At 38.6% G+C, this 20192-nt stretch overlaps 2 protein-coding genes across 2 annotated transcripts; one reads left to right on the top strand and one right to left on the bottom strand.

The window, feature by feature from the left end:
- The first annotated feature begins 893 nt into the window (after window positions 1-893).
- LOC113734052 (sugar transporter ERD6-like 7) lies at window positions 894-5742 on the top strand. The gene is made up of 18 exons (XM_027260371.2): window positions 894-1276; window positions 1398-1460; window positions 2064-2153; window positions 2267-2326; window positions 2458-2523; window positions 2599-2664; window positions 2795-2870; window positions 3012-3076; window positions 3172-3264; window positions 3355-3435; window positions 3644-3728; window positions 4175-4218; window positions 4331-4393; window positions 4484-4543; window positions 4633-4686; window positions 4862-4921; window positions 5015-5129; window positions 5441-5742. Exons 1-18 carry the CDS (start codon window positions 1106-1108, stop codon window positions 5560-5562), a joined length of 1434 nt encoding a protein of 477 aa, XP_027116172.1. The 5' UTR covers window positions 894-1105; the 3' UTR covers window positions 5563-5742.
- Window positions 5743-11085: 5343 nt separating this feature from the next.
- On the bottom strand, window positions 11086-14646 carry LOC113734046 (uncharacterized). Its single transcript, XM_027260364.2, has 4 exons — window positions 13519-14646; window positions 11984-12191; window positions 11742-11871; window positions 11086-11601 (listed from the first exon to the last, which is right to left on the bottom strand). The coding sequence occupies exons 1-4, from the start codon at window positions 14493-14495 to the stop codon at window positions 11339-11341; spliced, it is 1578 nt and encodes a 525-aa protein (XP_027116165.1). The 5' UTR covers window positions 14496-14646; the 3' UTR covers window positions 11086-11338.
- Between the last annotated feature and the right edge of the window lie 5546 nt (window positions 14647-20192).

Below are 20192 nucleotides of genomic sequence, written 5' to 3' on the forward strand. Positions count from 1 at the left end.
TTCACCACATTAAGCCAATTCCTGTTTCTGTCAAAACCGTGAGTTTTCCGTAACAACTCCCTTCCCTCCTCCAGCTCCATGATCTGTATACAATTTCATTCAAAAAAATAAATAAATAAATTAGTTTATCACCCGGGCACTCACGCAGGAGAAGGTCTGCATTTCCGCGGATAGTCTTTTATGATTACAACTGATAAGATGTTAAATTTTCCTTGTCTTTGCTATTTTGTTAAAATAAACAAGAGGCGGTTAATCTGCGCGGAAGAGAGAACCTGTTTTATTTTGTTGCTTTCTCATTTGACTCCGAGCTTTGATCGCCCTGAAAACTTCTTGCTCGTGTCTTAACTAAAATTCATTATTGATACGGATCCGAATGACAGATGTGTGATACATCAGCACAAAAAGTATCACATGCAAATGATACTATAAAAGGCATCAGGCCACCAGAACAACTGCTGCAAAAAAAAGGCCAAATTCTCCAGCTGTTCAACTGCGTAAGAGGACAAAGCAGTTTTGATCACCCAACCTGAAACCTTCGGACTAATATTGGATGCGTCTCAGACTAGCAACGATTTTAACTCTTTTTTTTTTTTTTAATGGCAATAACTAGCAACTAAGTATTAAATAAGGTGCCAACTTGCTGCTTGTCATGTTCTGAGGACCAAGACATCTTAGTCGGAGCTTCTTTGCTTCTGTTCTTCTTCCACACGTTTCTTTTTAGTAGTAAAAAATACAAGCTTTGTTTGGATTGTATTTTTCTGAATTTTTTTTTAGAAAAATTACTATAGCGATTTGATATATATGGGATAAAATAATAATTAAAAAATGTGTTCACGGAAAAATTGCTTTCCAAACAAGGCCTATTACTACTAGCACGCATCTACAGCTAGCACACCGCGAGTCAGGAAAGGCTAGCTAATGAGGAAAGAATGCAATTTTAGATATCTTCAAATGAACAAAATACTGGAGTACTACTTCTGTAAGGAACTGAGTATATTATATGCATGGTCATCCTCTTGGAAGTAATTTAGCTTTTCCGATTTGGAAGTAAATCAAGTTCGGTTGAGGAGGAGGTTGGGGAAACACAAACATCACCGAGCAGGATATGGAGAACAGAGCAGAGGAAGAGTTCAGATCGCCGCTCATTTTGACGGACAAGGAAGATGGCTGCTATGGTGATGAAGAGAAGACTGTAAAGAGTACCAAGGAGGATAGATGGATGGTTTACCTCAGTACCTTCGTTGCAGTTTGTGGTGCTTATGAGTTCGGGTGCTGTGTAAGTGATTGACTTCCATTGTCTTCAGTCTTCCTTGTAAAAAGATGGATGGATTCTTCTGCACATGTATTACGTCTACTTCCAATAACTCTGTGTGTGTGTGTGTTCATTAACTTTTCAGGCAGGCTATTCATCACCTACGCAATCTGCCATAAGGGAGGATCTCAATCTTTCAATATCAGAGGTTTGTTCCCTGACAACACACTTGATACGCAGATGCAGTTCTGTCTAGTGCACATGAATTACTCACAAATCCCACAATAAGGACATAGACTCTCAAGGGCAATCACCACAGGTCCTAATTCTTGTGCACCCAAAGTGATCATGTCTTTTACCAGGCCTCTGTTCTGACCTCTTAAGTTTTACAGATTAAAGGGGTTATTTCACTAGATATCAAGGAAGAAAACAATAATACTAGCAATTATAGGCTTTTCATCAAGTAGTTATCCAAGGAGATGAATGTAGCATCAATTAATTAAATTAGCATTAATGAAGACACCCTAAAAACTGGTAAGTGGAGACATTGCTTCAAAGATTTTGAGATTTCAAAATGTCTCAACAGGGTTAACCATGTCGAATTGTGGTTAAGAGGAGTCTTAAGAGATTTTCTGCAGCTTGTTACAATGCAACCTGGTTTAAAGTGATGAAGTAAATGACTTTGACTCGAATAACTTACTGTACTTCATTGCAAGTAAAGCCTGAAAAACACTTTAACTTTTGATATTAAGTTTTAGCATGAAAACAAGAACAAAAAATTCAGAACTTTCTTACTGGTGATTGTATGCAGTACTCACTGTTCGGTTCAATATTGACTTTCGGGGCAATGATTGGAGCTATTACAAGCGGTCCAATTGCTGATTTCGTTGGTAGGAAAGGGGTAAGCTAGATAGTACAAACCTGAACCAGCTGCTATCAAATAATTTTCCCAACTTTATTGCTTCTAGATCTGGTAGTGTATATTGATCATCAGTTCAATTCAAATGGGAGCAGGCGATGAGACTGGCAAGCGGTTTCTGTGTGGCAGGCTGGCTAGCCATTTATTTTTCTAAGGTAAATCTACAATAACCACTTAATATTTTCTTCTCCTAGGAATTGGAGAGAATTTGACTTGTCTAAAAGATGTTTACAAAAACATCATGGGCATAGAAAACTGTAACTGATATATGAGTGCATTGTTACAGGGGGCTGTGCCTCTGGACATTGGAAGAATGGCAACAGGATATGGAATGGGAGTCTTTTCTTACGTGGTAGGTAATCCTGCGAATCACTAAGCGCCTCAGATAAATTTCTTTTAGCTTGACGTGAATGTTCCTGATGATCAGGTACCTGTCTTTATAGCTGAAATTGCACCCAAAGATTTGCGGGGTGCTTTGACCACAATAAACCAGGTAAAAAGCAATCAACACATAAACATGACCTGTATGGAAGTAAACTAGGTTTCATGGGTAACAACAAAAGCAAAAGAATTTGGCCTTTAAAGATCTGACATCATGCCTTTGTTTCCCTCTGATCCTACAGTTCATGATTGTTGCTGGAGTATCTGTGTCCTTCATAATAGGGACCTTGCTAGCATGGAGGACTTTGGCTTTAGTAGGTAAGTCTTGATACTGGGTAAAATCCACTTACCATTATACTGGGCCCTAAAGCAAGCGTCTGCTAACTAGAAGTCGAAACAAATTGAGGACCTTAAGATGATGATGGTCATTAAAGGAACTCACCAATCATGTGCTTGCAGGACTTATACCATGTGCCGTTCTGCTTCTGGGCCTCTTCATGATTCCAGAGTCTCCCAGATGGCTAGTAAGGAACAAGTCTTGAAATTTAATACTTTCTGCAATTTGATAAAAGGGTTAGCATAGAAAATCAGTGAAGCTGATACTTAAACATGTCTACAGGCAAAGGGGGGACGCCGAAGAGAGTTTGAAGTAGCATTACAAAAACTTCGTGGCAGCAAAGCTGACATATCTGAAGAGGCTGTTGAAATCCAAGTTTGTGTTTTTCTCAGCTCTTGATTATTTCATTGAGAGGTGCACCGAGACAGCAGATAATGATAAGTTTTTATGCAATTTCTTTGACAGGACTATATAGAAACTCTTGAGCGGCTCCCAAAAGCTAAAATAGTAGATCTTTTTCAGAGAAGATACTTACGCTCAGTCACTGTAAATACATCTTTCCTTGTCTCCTATATGAAGTTGTTCTCTCTCTTTGTTTCCCCCACGGTTTTTTATTGAAATCATACAATGGATTTAGTGTATAATTATGTTTTTTTTTGATATCTACTTTGGATATCTTTTCATCAACTCCAATAATCAGAAATTGAAACTCCACTTTTTCTAGAGTAATTTGCATAATTGACTTTGTGGGCAGATAGGAGTTGGCCTCATGGTTGTTCAACAACTTGGCGGGATCAATGGAGTCTGCTTTTACACCAGCAGTATTTTTGAGACAGCAGGTAAAATGTCCCCCCCCCCCCACCCAAACCAAACCCTTGCCCCAAAAAAATACCCCACCCTCTTCTTTCCCTTTCTCTCTGTCTACACAACAACTGACACATTTACCCAAGATGAACCAATTCATGCAAGGGAAGGAGAAATGTCTCAAGAATTAGTAAATGCATTGTCATGACATGTTATAGTTTCTAAGTATTTGTTAGTACTTTATTCGTCATAGATGACATGTTTAAATTGCTTCTTTCACAAGAATTTTGTTTGAGCTTTTGGTATCTGTCATGATACACATGGGTATGCATATCAAGAAAGAGAAGACATGTCATGGGCACGCAATAATGGGACTATCCACAACAACAACCATTTCCTTCACTTTCTAGAGTTTAGTTTTGAATGCCTAACCTTCAAATTGAAATTTATATTGCTTGTCTTCTCATTTGTAATTCCCTAGGATTCAATCCTGATGTTGGAACAATTACATATGCTATTCTTCAGGTTCTATCTCTACTCATGTGTTCTACAGAGAAAAAAAAAAAACTAAGAATATCATTTTCATAAGAAGTTTGTTTGTTTTCCTATTGATTTTTTGTTGCGTTTTATTTTCCAGGTCGTGATCACAGGATTAGGGGCAACCTTAGTTGACAGAGCTGGAAGAAAACCTCTTTTATTGGTAACTATCCATACGAAATGCCTTAATCTGTAACTATGTTATGGAATACAGTCGTATTTGGTCAATGAAAGACTAAACCTGGAATTCTAGGTTTCTGGAGCAGGACTAGTAATAGGCTGTTTATTAACAGGGATCTCATTCTACCTTAAGGTGAACACTTGTCCCAGCATCATCCAAGTAATTTTAACGCTTTTTTTCAAGTTCAAAAGATTTTGATGCTAGAGTCGTGTTCTTGACAGGTTCATGAACTAGCATTGAAGACAGTCCCAGTACTTGCTGTAACTGGAGTACTGGTAATATTACAATCTCCTCAATCCTAATCTTCCAAAATACCATAAATCCACTCCCCAGGCTATGCTACTCCAACTTGTCTCCTTATCCCCTTGCACCTACGAAACATGGAAAAACCTTGAAAAAGGAAATCCTATATACAACGTAACTGGTGTTACAATATCTTGAAAAGTTCAGGTCTACATAGGGTCCTTTTCAGCAGGTATGGGTGCAGTGCCATGGGTTGTGATGTCAGAGGTAATTGTTTCTATACTGTTCATCATCATCTACATTCTACATTTCTAGTGGAGACCTCTAATTGAGAATTGTCTTTTGTCGTATGTGTTAAAGATATTCCCTATAAATATTAAAGGAGTGGCTGGAAGCTTGGCAACACTAGTGAATTGGTTTGGTGCCTGGTTGTGTTCCTACACCTTCAATTATCTGATGACTTGGAGCTCCCCTGGTAAGCAAATATATAATGTTCTTCCTGATAAGACCCAAAAAATCGTGCAAAATGCCATAAAAATGGCTGGACAGATTTTAGGTTAAATAATTTATCCTACAGAAAGAGTCACTCCAGATTCTTTTGCAAAGATCTGCATACTGTGCATACTTACTGTCACTTTAGTTGGCACTCGTGCACTTACCAGAGGCAACAGAAAGATTGACAACTTGCTCTGGCCAATGTCTTCATATGCCATTAGGAACAGTTTACTGCATCGAGGTTGGTTTCCATTACAAGAAATGTACTTAAGTTCATGAATGTGTGTATAGGAACCTTTATTCTTTACGCTGCAATCAATGCACTTGGAATCTTGTTCGTGACCATAGTAGTACCTGAAACCAAAGGTAGATCGTTGGAACAAATACAGTCTGCAATTAATGCCTCACATTGACACGAGATTGAAGAAGCATGCTTCCTACTTGTCTCTATATGGGACTTTTATAATTCAACAGCACTGCAGAAGGGTTCAGAAGCTCAGGAGGACACCTTGATATAATTTTCATAAATTATGAATTTTCAATTTAAAATGTTCAATTGTGTTATTAAACACATCCTCTGATTTGAGTTCCAATGTCTACTGGCATATCATGCATATGTTTCACAAAAGAGAATACAGAGCATAAACTACTGTGGCAAGGTCAATGACAGAAAAGAACAAGTAAACATAGCTTCATAATATTGGACTTTTAGATCAACATGCATAACTATTCCACAAGTAATGGCAAGAAGCTTGCATCCGTACGTATTCTCCATTCTACAAATACCATGTGCAAGTTACCAATTTGAATTTTGAAGGATGACAACGCCATAGAGGAGAAGAAGCATTTAATTGTGTTTCCTCTTTTGCTTGTGGATGTTCTAATGTATGGTCAAGATGTTTACCCGACCAATCTCTGCAACTGCTGGTAATTTTACCATGAAGTACATTTTACATCTATTAACCAGGACATTAAAAAAAATGGTAATTTATAAACCAAAAGATGACTAGAATAGGAATTTAACGATGTTGATCACAAATGATAAAGCTCACATCCAACAGAGGCTTGAAACTTGTAAATAGAATCCCATGCAAGATGGGTAAAAGCTCAAAGCACTAAAGGTTGTAACAGTGACAATAACAGACGATTTCCTAGGACTCAGCAATCTGATGGCTTCTTATAATTTTTGGTGGCTTATATTGACCTGCTGTGGACCCATTTTCCACTGCTACTTGAAGCAAACTGAAAGCTGCCAGCTTTTTACCTTCATCAACTGGTATAAGACTCCTAGACGGGTCTGGAGAAAACAGCAACACCTCCTGATATCGCCAAATAGCTGCTCGGATTTCCAATCTCCATTACTCCCACGGCGCCCTTGTTCTGCCTGGGCTCCAATTGATCGTCTAAAAAAAAACTCCCAAACTCTTATAACTTGTGTTGCCGTAGCATCTGTTGCCACCAGTTGAAAATTTTTTACTGCAGACACCAGACAGCAGATCCCTTTCAGATATGGCTTCATCAGAAGATTTAGGAGCTCTCATTAGTAACTGAATCCGCGGTAATGAGATATAAAAACCAACAACTTTTACCATATCACCCAGAGGGCATCGAAACAATCCCCCTGTTTTAAGTTTCAGTTGTCCATAGTGCTGCCTTGCTACTTACCATAGTTTGGTTATAATCATGGTTCAAAAGTGGCGGTCGCGGCTTGGACTGTTCCACGTCGGCGTATCGGTTGCGGTCTCGACGAGACGCGAATTTGTGAAATATTTCTAAAAATTGTAAAAAATATGATGAACAAAAATAATTAGTAAAAATAATAAAAATTCGAATTGACTCGGTAAGACTCGGCCGGTTCAACCCTTCACGGTGACGTTTCGGCGAGTCACGTATCTCGGTATCGTTTCGTCATGGTCTCGTCTCAGCCTAGATGACTCGGCCGAGTCATCTCGGTTTCGGTCAAGTCTTCGAACACCACTCCAATTCTTTTTTTTTTTTTTAAAAAAAAAAGGTAATTTGAACGGACACTTTTGGATAAACCAAGTTGGGCCCCGAAAGAACCAGAATATCTTATTCACTCATTGCAAGCAAGATCTGTAATTTTTAAAATATGGACATTCTGGAGATGCTGCCATAAATAATTGGTTTCGAAAGGGCAAATACACTGATGAGGAGAGCAGCAAATGGTGCTCGAATCCATGAAAAACGTAGCATTCCCTAAGCGCGCAAAGGAGGTGACGGAACATTTGCTGGTAACCATCTGAGCCTACAAGTAACTTCTTTTGGACTAACGGCGGTCGAGAGAAAGCGACAAAAATTTGAACGCTTACCGTGGAAAGAACAGGTAGAGGCGGCCATGACCTCCTTTCCACCTTTAGCATCTGCAACATTGCCTGCGTAATTGAGCCCTAGAACTTTGTTTGCCTGGGCTCTAGGGGCCTGGAAGGAGATAGCCTGTGGGCAGATCGACACGATGAAAAAAAAATTAGTGAAAAGAAAGCAAAATAGAATCTATAAAATCCATATGAACTTGCGTTAATAGTACTAGTGGAAAATATGAAGGTGCCTCCGAAATTTTGCAGTACTGCTGGAATCTGGAATTGTAAGCCAAGAGAGAAGCTGCTGTTCCGGGCTTGAGTCCAAATCGGGTAGTAGTATTAGTTTTGGTGTCAATGAAAAGATCCAAAAACAAAAACAAAAAAGAGATTAGAGGGAAAAAAATACTAAATAATTTAGAAGGTGAACGTCTCTGAATTGTTACTTTTGGTTCATATCATTTGAAGCAGAGGCATGCGTGTTATTTAACTGATACTACTTATGTGTGTGCTAATTCTCTCTGTTCTAAGGGGACTGCAAAATAATACTAAATAAATAGCCACGTAGGCATAAAATCCCAAATGCCTGCCTGTGACTTTGCCAAGAAACAGATCTCCTGCATGCAATGCCAGAACTTCACTGCTAAGCCCCCTTTCCCTTCAATCTCCCAAATAGTAAACAAATAGTGCTCAATCCAACCATATGGCGTGCCACGCACGTAGCCATGGAAGGGTTGGATTAGGTGGTAAGCGGAGAGAAATTATATAATCAAGTAGGAGGTTTTGAATTTAAAATCTTTCGTTAACTTAGAAAAAAATGTTCATGCGAATTTAGCAAATGGTCAATTTGTTTTAAAAGTGAAGAAGACAACGCCAAACAAGAATGCAAATTAACCGTAATTAAACTAGAAGTATCAAATTAACCTTCATTTAAGTAAAGTAATTTCATTTATTCGAAGATTATTGCATGCCTTTAGTTTTCTGATTTATCGATGCAAGCTACAAGACTAGAGTATAGACATGTGGAAATTGGACAAGAATTACAAACTGATCAAAGATGGTAAAGTGTACTATTTTGCTTGGTAATTAATGTAAGCAGCTAGTCATTCACTTTGCTGACTAACTGGTTTTGAGTTTTGAAGACATGCATACATACATGCATATAGAGAGCCTCGAACTTCAATCGCACGTTACAAATCTTCCTTTTTCAAGACATTCACGCTAGCTGGTTACCCATGGACATGATTGATGGAGTTCATGAAATGAAATTTCAGAGCAAAAAAAAGAATTAACTAATACAACACGTTCGATCTACGGACAAGAACAAAAGCATGCAATATTCCAGCTCCTAATTTTCCCTTTCTTTGCACGTCAAGCAAAATTCAAGAATTAAAGTTGGCGGCTTGACGGGAATGAATTCTTGATTATTCTTGATTTCTCCAATAGCCTTCATCTCCCAACGCTTTTCTGCAGTTCTTTGCATTCCTGATTCTTACTAAAATCCCATTATTTTTTCTAAACTACTGACCGTGATGTTCTGATCATGCATCCGAAGCTGGAATGGATGCGTCAAATCAAAAGTATCAAAAAATGGTTTCATCTCCCAGATGCGGGGTAACTTCACCTAAACTTGAATCGTCAATTAAAATTTTTCTAGGGGGTAACTACTACGTAGCAGTAGTAAGTACGGTGCAACATCATATCACTTTTGATCATCTGAAGCAGGTGTGTGCCATCGCCAACATTGGATTGTAATCTTTCCTCTTCTTTCTGGTGGTGATCATGTCATCATGGTGGTGAGGTGATCATGATGTTATTGATCCTCATGATCTTGATCTTGATCTTGATCTTGATCGTCGTCGGTCTTGATTAGCAGCATTTGCAGACGCTTGTTCATGCGCATGGGAGGAGTCTGAAATGCTACCACTTCGCGACGTTCGCTTGGCACAATCGTCATCTGTAGCCGTCCATTGTCCCTCGTTTTAATGAAATCGAATCTGGGCCGTCCGTTCTTGTTCAAAATTGACAGCAGTGGCGGGAAATCACTCGTATCCAACCAAGTCGATTTCCCCAGCATCTTTCTCCGCCACCCCATCTCAGCCGTCGGCGATTGGTGTCTCCCTCCCTCCTCCTCCTCTCGTGTATCACTAGATACAATTCTCTCGTTGAAGCTCTCAAACCCTGGGCTCTCAGTCCCAGTCGCGAATCGTCCTTCGCCGGTGATCCCTCTGTTCTGTTCGCCAGAACTTTCGCCGGCGTCCTCCTTAGTGGCAAATTTAGACATGGCAGGATTTTGAGAATTAGGAGGGAGGAAGGGCTCGAGAGTGTGCGTAGTAATTACCAAATGTGGTTAAGGGCCTCCTTAATGTACTATATCTTCAATTGAATTAAGCCTCAATAAGCCTATTCTTCTTCTTCTTTAAATTCTCATGCTGTATAAAGATACTTTACTAGTGGTAAATTTGAAATGGAAAAAGGAAGTTAAATTGTTCAGAGAAAAAAAGAAAAAGAGAAGGAAGATAAATTTCAGAAGAAAATAGAGAAAGAAATCCGAACAGCGGTTAGTATTAAAGGAGACGGAGTCTAGACTCAAACGGAGTAAAAATGACAAACGTTGAACCAAAAAACGAAAAACCATGAAGCAACGGAAGACCGCCCGTGGCGCTTTTGGGTTAACTTGATAATTTGCCCAAGGCTTTGGTAGTTTGGTGTCCATTAGCTTTCCTTTGCTTGTAGGGTTGGATACGAATATTAGTGCAGAAGCAATGTGGTTTCTAGGACCTTGTTCTTGGAATTAAGGGGTAGCTTCATAATCCGAAAGAACCAAATACGTCCCAATTTTTTTTTTTTTTTTCAAACATGATAGATCTACGTTTATTTTATGCTATAGGAAGAGGGGCCTTAAGAGATTCAAGAAAAAATCGATGCGGACTAAACCATTACCACCTCAAATGAGTGCATTAAAGTGGCATGGACTACGTATTCGTTTGAAACTATTTGAAGTGGCAGGCCACGTATAGTGACAGATAGTAAGAGATAAGGTTTAAACTTTTGACCTCCCATCCCATCAAGCCTTACAGGCTTGAGTGGTGGCACTGAGCCAAACTCGATGGTTAAATACGTCCCAATTTCACTGAGCACAGATCCAAGTCCAAATAGCCCTCCATATTGCGATTCTGGATACATAGATGCAAGGCAATTCTGGATGCAGAGATGGAGGGGCAGAAACAAAAGAGAAACATAACAAATTTGAGGAAGAACGTTTAAATGAATTGGGAACCAAATAATAATGTGACTATCAATCAACCCGCTTTAGGTGAGTCGGGCACCAGATGAAGTATATAGTGCAGCCTTGACCATATGTAAGAGGGCCTTTGCACCTGCCGGAATCAGAGTAGCAGTGTAAGAGTTGATGATTGACAAAAAAACAAAAAAAATTAAAAAAAAGTGACTAGAAACAAAAGTATAGAATAGTTGGAGTAGCAGTGTAAGAGTTGATGATTGATTAAAAAAAAAAAAGTGTGACTATAAACAAAAGGTTAGAAACAAGATCAATTGTAGGAGAAAAATCAATAGCATTTAATCTGAACCTAACATTTCCATGTCCTACAGAGGTATCTATTGCGAAGAACAATATAGTTTTCTTTCCCAAGACTTCGAGAGAGGACGAATTTACACGGTTGATGTTTTCTGTATCTGTAAATTAGACATGGATACTCATTTGCACAAACCGAGGAAGACGGAGTCGGAGGTGAATCTTAAATCTTCTTCCCTCATCTACTGCTTGAGCCTTGAGCTGGGAGGAATAATCCAAGACAGAAAATAACTATTCCAATTAATCAGCAGCACATATCTGACGCTTCACCAATCATTTCTAAGCCTTCCAAACACCCTTGGCTGAAGATGAATGTGTTATCCTGACAACTCGCTGTCTCGGCTGCCGCTTTTTCCCGTGAACAAATTGTTGAGACGTGCTGCTATCTGCTACTTTTATCACATCAACCTTCACTATGTGATGATCGGAAGTTCCCTTCGAGGAGAAGACCGAGTATGATCCAGGAACAAACTTATATGGACAACTTGGTGAAGATAGTATGTAATCTACCCGAGTTCCATATTTGCAAGTCCCCTGCACACCTGAATACATTGATGCATGCACAGGAGACGATAGATGGTCAATTTAGGCACGATAGATGGAGGCATATCAATTTGATTTAGCAAGGAAAATGTCGAAAATGTTTTTTTTTTTTTTTCCTTTCTTTCTTTCTAATTCGTACTTTGTCCTTTGGCAATCATGACGACAGACTCGCATTCTCCAGCAAAATGCTTAGCATCTGTGTATTGTTTACCCTTGAGATATTTCATCACTTCAACCTTGGGAGTCGGCTTTCCCATCTCTTCGTAGTACTGCATTTATATTCTTCGTCAATTGCTGATTTCTAGATAATTGCATTCATTATGAAATATCTAAGCTGCATGTGAAGTGAAAATAACCGGTAAATAAAGCAGGGAAGTTTACCTTTACAATGTCCGTCCATCTTTCTGGGGAGTAATCTGATTCATCAAGTGAATTCAGGCCGCCAGCCAAGATGTGAGGCGCGTCAGTGGATTGGATGATCGCATTGATCTGCTTCATGCGCCAGTTTTCATCTAAATGATCAAGGTGGGTGCAGTAGAAGTTCAATTCTCCTATGTGAGGAACATCAATTGTGGCCTTAAGAACGTTTCTGCATCCAATGTCAACATGAGTTTAATTATTCAGAATATGAACTAAGTATTGTTCTGGGCTCAAAGTACCCACAAACAATGTAGCCTCCAGTTCAACTATGGTCTGAAGTTCTAAAATCGTTAAAGATAGTGGTAGCCTTCTAATGCCAAATTCTTAGTGGTAGTCCCTTCTAATGGATTCACTTCCATTATTGTCACCATGTATTTCTGCGACCACAGATAATTTACATGAATTCTTACGGGTTTGTTTCGGATAGTTCCTTATTTGCAAAAATTTATTTGTTTATATCATCAACATATTTTTCTGACTATCTATTTATCTTACATATATTATATAAAAAAGTGTTACAATATTTTTTCAAGAAAAAATGTTATCCTAAAAAATTTACTATCCAAACATTAGTCCATATATCATATCAAAAAAAGCGTTACGGCATCTTTTTTTAAAAAAATATTATCCTAAAAAATCTACTATCCATACATCAGTTCTTATATCAACAGCAGCGATGCCAAGAAGTTGATCCTCCTTATCAATTGAGACTAATGTTTTCTCTTACTCTTCATGGTGCACAACTATTAGACGCATCCACGGGAGATGCAACATAGAAAAGTGATATTTAAAAAGGCGATGACATACTCGACATTATGGAAAGCAAATGGCACTACCCAGTTGTAAAAATAAGCCGATGAGGAAACTTCATGGGTGACTGCAAAATATTTTAAAATCCCACTCCCATGATTCACTGATCATCAATTATTCAATAATGGGGAGTCCTGAAGGTCACCTGCTACAGACATACTACAGCTGTTGTTCCAGATTGTATGTATGTTAACGAAAGCATTCTGGCCCAAATCAACCACCCTGACGTCGTTGCCTAAACACTAAACAATAAACTAACGGAGACAGCTCGTCCACTTTGTACTTGGCTGCCATGAACAGCAGAGTTGACTAAAAACAAAAACATACCTATTAGTTATCTAATGAGCAAATTTATGAAATGGTTTTGACCTCTAATGTATATTAACGTTCTTTATTTGAAGCTTCTAAGTAAATTTTTCATCGTACTTACTGTGGCTCTTGGACGAAAAATTGGTCAATGATCAATTTTGAGCTCGTTGTATTAATGATACAAAGCATATATTTCAAGAATTAATCTGGAGAACTTAGCTAGTGTTAGTGGATACAATAAACAGTAATCGGACGAAGAAATTATATCAAGCCTGGTAGCGGTAAGATGGAAAGAAATATCACAAGAATCAGGAGTAATTAAGCAGTATTAACGAGAGAGACAGAAGGAAAATTGAACGAAGGAGATTAATTCAAACCTGAAATCAGCATCATCAAAAATCTTTTGAGCCTTCCACCTCTTGATTGGATACCGGGACAAAATGGCATTACCGTACTCAGGAGCCCAACTCTCGGCAAACACATAAGTCATCCCCAAAGCAGCGGCCAAATCCGACAATGGCTGCATCCCTCTCTCCTCCTCTGCTTTAACATCTTGCAAAGCCAGTATATCCGCATTCAACTCTCTCAAAACTTCGACAATTGCCCTGGTATTTCTATGGTTTTGACCGTTGGCAATGGGACTCGAAGGCATGCTCATAGTTGACCTCAGAGGAGCCTTTCCTTTGAGAACCCGGCTAATGCTACTGTTTCCTAAATATTCCTCCTCCTTTTCATCGCGACGAAAGCTTAGATGCCCACTTCGCCTTAAAGAAATCTCGTTATCCGGCAAGTTAATGGAAACTCGCAACTTTGATCTGGCAAACTTCTGTTGCTTGGTGAGACTGTCGGGTTCCCTCATGGAACTTGAGTGCAAGGGAGATTGCTTGAGGATACTTTTCGGTGGACGACCGTTCATTGACTTTGCTCTGAAAGCATAATCCATTCCCGGCGTGGACATAATGCCTTGGCTTATACTAGTATCTTCATTATCAAAATCGAAACTTGACGACTTTTGGGTCTTGGGAACTGCGGGTGCCATGGAGAAGAGGGCAGCATTAAATGTTGCTATCCGGATGGGCTTTTCGGATTTTGAGCCATTTAATTCGCTGCTGGGATGGATCACAGCGGAGGAAGAGGTAACATTCAAGGCATCCTTGTGGTCATGGTGACCCCTGGAGTTGGATTTTCCGAATTTTTTGACGACAACCTTGTGCTTTGAACGGCGGCGAATAGGCCATCTGAGTCTGAGGCAGAGGCGCTTCAGCTTTTGGTTCAGTAGTTTTAGCATTTCTGCTGGATAATTATTGGTGCCGAAGAAGAATGGTTGATTGATCAAACCTTGTTGAAATGGCATGAGAGATGGCGAGTGTTAGTGTGCTTCTCAACTCTCATCGGCCCCCCCTCTCTTCTTCTTAGCTAATATGCCATGGAATATAGAATATAGAAAGTGGGTGATTAAAAAGACAGAGTAGAGTAGACTGAACGTAGGCCAAGTAGTTCCTATCTTCCTGAATCCTGAGGAGCTTGGCGGCTCGTTCTTGGCAGAGGCAGAATACAGGAAGAAGTCTTCTGGGAATTGGGCTCTGTAACCTAAGCTGATAGATACGGAATGAAGTGTCTACTTTTGTTTTTGTGTACTTTCTCTTACTCTCAGTCTTGCTCCCGTGCAGCTGCAGTAAAACTCATTAGGTAGATAGACTAGTGTGAACCAAAAAAAAAAAAAAAGGAAAAAAAAAAAAGTTGTCCTCAAGCGTAACACAAGATGATGAATCAGCATGATATTAAGTTCTTCATTCAAAGACTAAAATTCGTCGGGTTTACGACTGAATTTTTCGGGCCAAAAAGCCTTTTTATAAGTAGAGTAGACATCATCTCACTTTTGTCTAAAAAGATTATTGCAACCCGGGAGAGGCTTTGGTACTAAGCTAGCTATAGAATTGTTTGCAACATCAAGTTATAGCGATAGAACATAAGGGCAACAGTCATCAGATCTGTGCGTCAACCAAATCCAAATGTTAGCCATAAAAGTTGGGGAAATTGGCAAATTGCAGCTAACAACAGTTGAAATGAACCAGCCTGCACTGTGTGTGTGTGTGTGTGTTTCTTTATTATGAGAAAATAAGTGCATGACGCTGGCGGAGGCAGGGAAACTTAACTGCTCCGAGAGGGAAATGTGATGTGAACGGGCGCTAGTTGGACCGTACAGAAATGTCTTTTTACCTTTTGAGTTTTGATTCAACAGATGATTAAAATAATGAACCTCCAACTACTCCTTAATCCATTTGTTTTAATCATGCAATTAATGGGGCATGGGGGGGGGACATGATCAGCTGGTCCTTAACTTGCGGCACTCCTCATATCGCTTGCAATCGTAGCCGCAACCGTGCCCGATCACATCAGGGGTTCATGACAAGGGGACATTAAGAAAATTGATTTCAAGATCAACGGACGAGAACGGAAGCAAACACCAATCAATATATTGCCACCGGGTGTACACTACACACAGCCAAAACTGCTCTATTCTAAGCTAATTCCCCCAACCAACAGACCTCTTCTGCCCATGACAAGCTTGCTGGGAACGCCACGTCGCCTGAAACACGGCGCACAAAACTCCGATGCAGTTTCGGGTGACTTTCCGTAGTTACGGGCCATTGGGCTCCTCCGTTCCGACTTACTAATTCTTCCACTTAAAATTTTTTCCCCTTTTCCTCTTTGAAAGGTTTATTATTGCCTTGTTGGACAAATACTTGAAGAATAGACTCCATCTATACGGACGCAGTGGCCCAAAACTCAAGCATTGAAGATATGGTAGAATTTGAACCCCCAGGTTTACTGGATGGATTTATCCAAATTTTTTGCCCCTTTATTTGAACACGCCTGCCTATTAAGCGTCCCCTAACAAACTATCTACTTTTTAGGGTCTGTTTAAGAAGTAGTTTAGGTGTTGCATTTTAAAAAAATCTAATTAGAAAAAGTATATAAATACATGAAAAAACAATAATTATTAATGCGTACATTCACAGATAATAAGTTGGATGCGATTTTATGTGAATGCGTACATTCACATAATATTTTATGCGTGTTAAGTGCACATTAGTCACCCGTCTAGAAAACCCTTTACTTTTATAGTTAAAAAAAAGATGAGAGTAAGTAGCCGATTGTTTACAAATGGACCGTACTATACTTGCGCTAGAGTCATGGTATGAAATCCTCCCAAGTTTTTTTTTTTTTTTTTTTTTTTTAAGAAAAGAAATTTGTACCAATTGCCCAATATAACAACGTGACTGTGTAGGAAATACGAAGCAACCCAATTGCGCCAAATATCTAAGTTGCATCCTGATATATATATATTTTTTTGATAGAAGTTGCATATGATATGAATGAATAGAGAAAGATAATTTGCCAAAGTTATGATGAAACCATGCGATTTTTAGGCACTTCATAGCTAAACGAACGAACAGTATAAAAGGCAGAGTATTACAAAAAGATAGAAAAACACAATGGAAATGCGTTACCAAGTACATATATAGACGTGACATCTTTGCATGAATTGCTAGGCATTTTAACGTTAGTCGCAACCTGGAAACGCTGGCTGCATAAAAATGCAATAGAAAGAACTATGACATGAGATTGCATGCAAGCTGACCATGCAGAGCAGTCTCTAATCTAGTCCAGTCTGTTAAATTAACGCTTTTATAGTAGTTTATTGGTTAACATAATTGTCAATTGCATTGAATTGGTGAAAGCTATTGAAAGGTGACCATAGTCATATTTTTACGCAAATATTGGATATAGCATAAAAGATTTCGATCCCTTGCCAGCATATTTGGGTAATCATGCACTACGTCAAGAAACACGATGCACCGTGCAAATATGAATAAAACCCGCCATATATAGGACGTAAGCCCACAAAGAATTGTAGTAATTTGTTTCGCCGGCCGGCCACCAATGACTTGACTTGATATAGATCAGGGCCACTAACTTCTGCTTTTAACCGGCGAGGGGAATAACTAGAATGAAACAAGCACAAATCCGCCGGGCTGAGTACGTGAAAAATAAGCCAGAAAGCAATACAATAAAATATGTTTTTGGATTCGTCCTTTTGGCCCTTTCCTCCTCCACCATCGATCAAACGTACTGCACTAGAACTATTTTATTTCTGTATTTGATGTTTATTACTAGAATAATGGCGGCGAAGCCTCAACAAGTTGACGAAAAAATTGTTTCTTTTCCTCCTAGCTTTCTTCCTTCATTTTATTAATAGTCAATGCGAATGATAATCAAAGTGTGGGGAAGGGTTGTTACATGAATCGATGGCGTGCCAAATGCAAGGGGTTTAGGTCTACATTAAGAACTCTGATAGTGTATAAAAGCAGCGAAATGCCAGCTCTGATTCATCCATGTTCCGTCAAATGTGTTGTCTCTCGGATTCCCTTATTGACTTCGCACTAGCAAGCTGGTGATCTGGGGCATATATTCATATATTTTCTCGAATAATCAATGTGTCCGACTTAGATACTCTTTTATCCTTGAAAGGGTCTGCGTTCTGCCAACTCCTAAACGGAATCATTGTCCGTTTGTTGTTCATCGGATTAAAATAATGATAGCATTCGCCATCCAAGAATATATTATTATGAGTGATAGTTTTCATGAAGTTTATGATAATATCATAGACAGAGCTGTCTTGAATTTTTAAAAATATTGCTTACTTCCCTATTAACTGGATGGGACTCAATATTGGACATTCTAGTGGATTATTATACCCTCGTTTCTTATTGTTATTGTCAAAATATTTTTGCAAAAAAAAAAAAAGTATTGTCAAAATATTATTGAAATTTTTTCCTCTCTTCTAAACTATTTTTTTAATGTTACTTTCTGTGAGATGGGTTAAAATGCTACAAAAAAGTTCGAAATAGAGAAGGCAGGTGAGATACTTGAAAGTTCAGGATATTGTCAGAAATTTCGGAGGAGGTTTATGAAATTATTCCCTATTACTCCCTCCGTCCCACTTTGATAGTCCTGTTTCTTTTTTTTTTTTACACAGTCTAAGAAAAAGTAGTTAACTTTGTTAGAAAAGTAAATTTAGATTGCTATTTTTCTAAAATATTCTCACATTAAATAGAGTACAATTTTATGAGAACTTGAATTGATGGTAAAAAAAAGAGTCAACTCTCCTTAAATGTGGTAGGTTTATAATAACAACAATTTACATTGTATAAGGGTATTTAAGAAAATTAAAATACAACTACATTTTTCAATTGAAAAGTGGACTATAATTTGGAACAGATGAAGAAGGAAAACATGACTATCAAAGTGGGACGGAGGGAGTATAAACTTGCAGTGAGTTTACGTGTGTGGTCTGGGCTTATAGTCTGTTTGCCGGCCGGGAGAGGAGCAAATTGACTGCTACGTCCAGCATGGGCATTGCTCTAGCCTCTAGGGAACGATGGCTTCTTCGGTTTTCCAGCTAATAATTGCTTCATGATTGCTGGGCACCTCCACAAGGGAATCTCAATTATTCATCTTTCGAATGATAGAGAAGAGAGCAGATGATTTGTTAGTATTTTTAACCTCTATAATTGCTAATCTTCAGGATTTCAACAATAATGCACTTCATTAATCCCTGATTTCTCCTAACAACCTTATTTAATTGTCAAGAATTGCAATGTCGTGCCCGGGAGAGAGCAGATGTTTCACCATTTTGATCAAACACCTCGCAATGGATTTGAAGTGGTGCTGTTTCCAAAAACCGGAACGCAATTGGTGCTGGTTCTGCGGGCCTATTTAGAGCCCTCCGCCACCGGGGGGGGGGCGGCATAAATTAAATGTGATCGCTGGCTTTTCGATTAAATTGGAGCGTCGGTCGTGCTCGCGATTAAGTCGTGGTGACTAATTATGTTATACGGAAGCCAACCTCATTCCTCCTAAGTCTTATCTTAAGGACCACATCAAAGAAAAAAAGGGAGCACCCTTCACAAAACGATTCACCTAAAATTTTAAGCACGTCTTTTTTTTTTTTTTTTTTTTGATAATAAACATGTCTTATTTGAACTTAGCTTCCGCGTGTCACGTAATTAAGCCCCTAATATGCTACTCCCACTAAAAAGATTTGAGAGATCAGCGTTTCTTGGGGGCATAGAAAACTTCAGCACCTGAAATGCTGGACCACTATGGAGCACCATGCCTAATTGGTCCGTGTCCATGGGATGTCTATAAGATTTGTCGTTTGTATCATCGTAACGACCATATCTTTGTGTGAAGAAAGGTTATCATCTAAATGATCTTGCATCATTTTTATTTTTTTTTGGTGTATAGTAAGAGTAATAAATGAGTATAGTTAATTGGAAAGAGGGTTGAGTTGGATAGTAAATAAGAGATTATGTATTCAAAAATACTTGAAATGTAAAGATAACGAAACATATAGCGATAGAGTAGGGAAAATTAATAGTTTAAAATTGATGTGTAACTTTTAAAGTCATAGCAGCTGTCACATTCATATTTTTCTTATTAAATTCATTAAACAAGTAACAATTTATGTATTTTTAACACCTATCTTTGCCAATTATGTAATCGACTCTCAACTTTTGAATTTAAACGTGCTGGCTAACATCTACAAATAATCTTGAATGATTGTTCTTAATTATAACCTTTGAATTTTTCCTAAACCTAAACTCGTTTTTCTTTCCAACTTGTTCTTCCCTAGCAAACAAAACATACTGAGTTTGTTTGGATAAGAATTTATTTGGATGATTTATTTGATGCAGTTACTGTAGCACTTTTTGTGATGTGATGTATATGAGATAAAAAGTTGATTGAAAATTGTGTGTATGATGCAAGCAAAACAAAATCTGAAATTTTTATTCCAAATTCTTGTTGTTCAAACAAACTCACTCTTTCCCTCCCATATCTTTGAATTTTTTCTATATCTAAACTCTCGTCTCTCTCTCTCTCTTACTTTTTCCTCTCCAGCAAACAGAACATATTCTTCCTCGGAAAGTGGTCTGTTTTAGTCTCTCTTCCTCCCATGTCCTTTTTCTCTTGTTTTTGCATT

Source organism: Coffea arabica, chromosome 1e (genome assembly GCF_036785885.1).
Source record: "Coffea arabica cultivar ET-39 chromosome 1e, Coffea Arabica ET-39 HiFi, whole genome shotgun sequence".
NCBI lineage: Eukaryota > Viridiplantae > Streptophyta > Magnoliopsida > Gentianales > Rubiaceae > Coffea > Coffea arabica.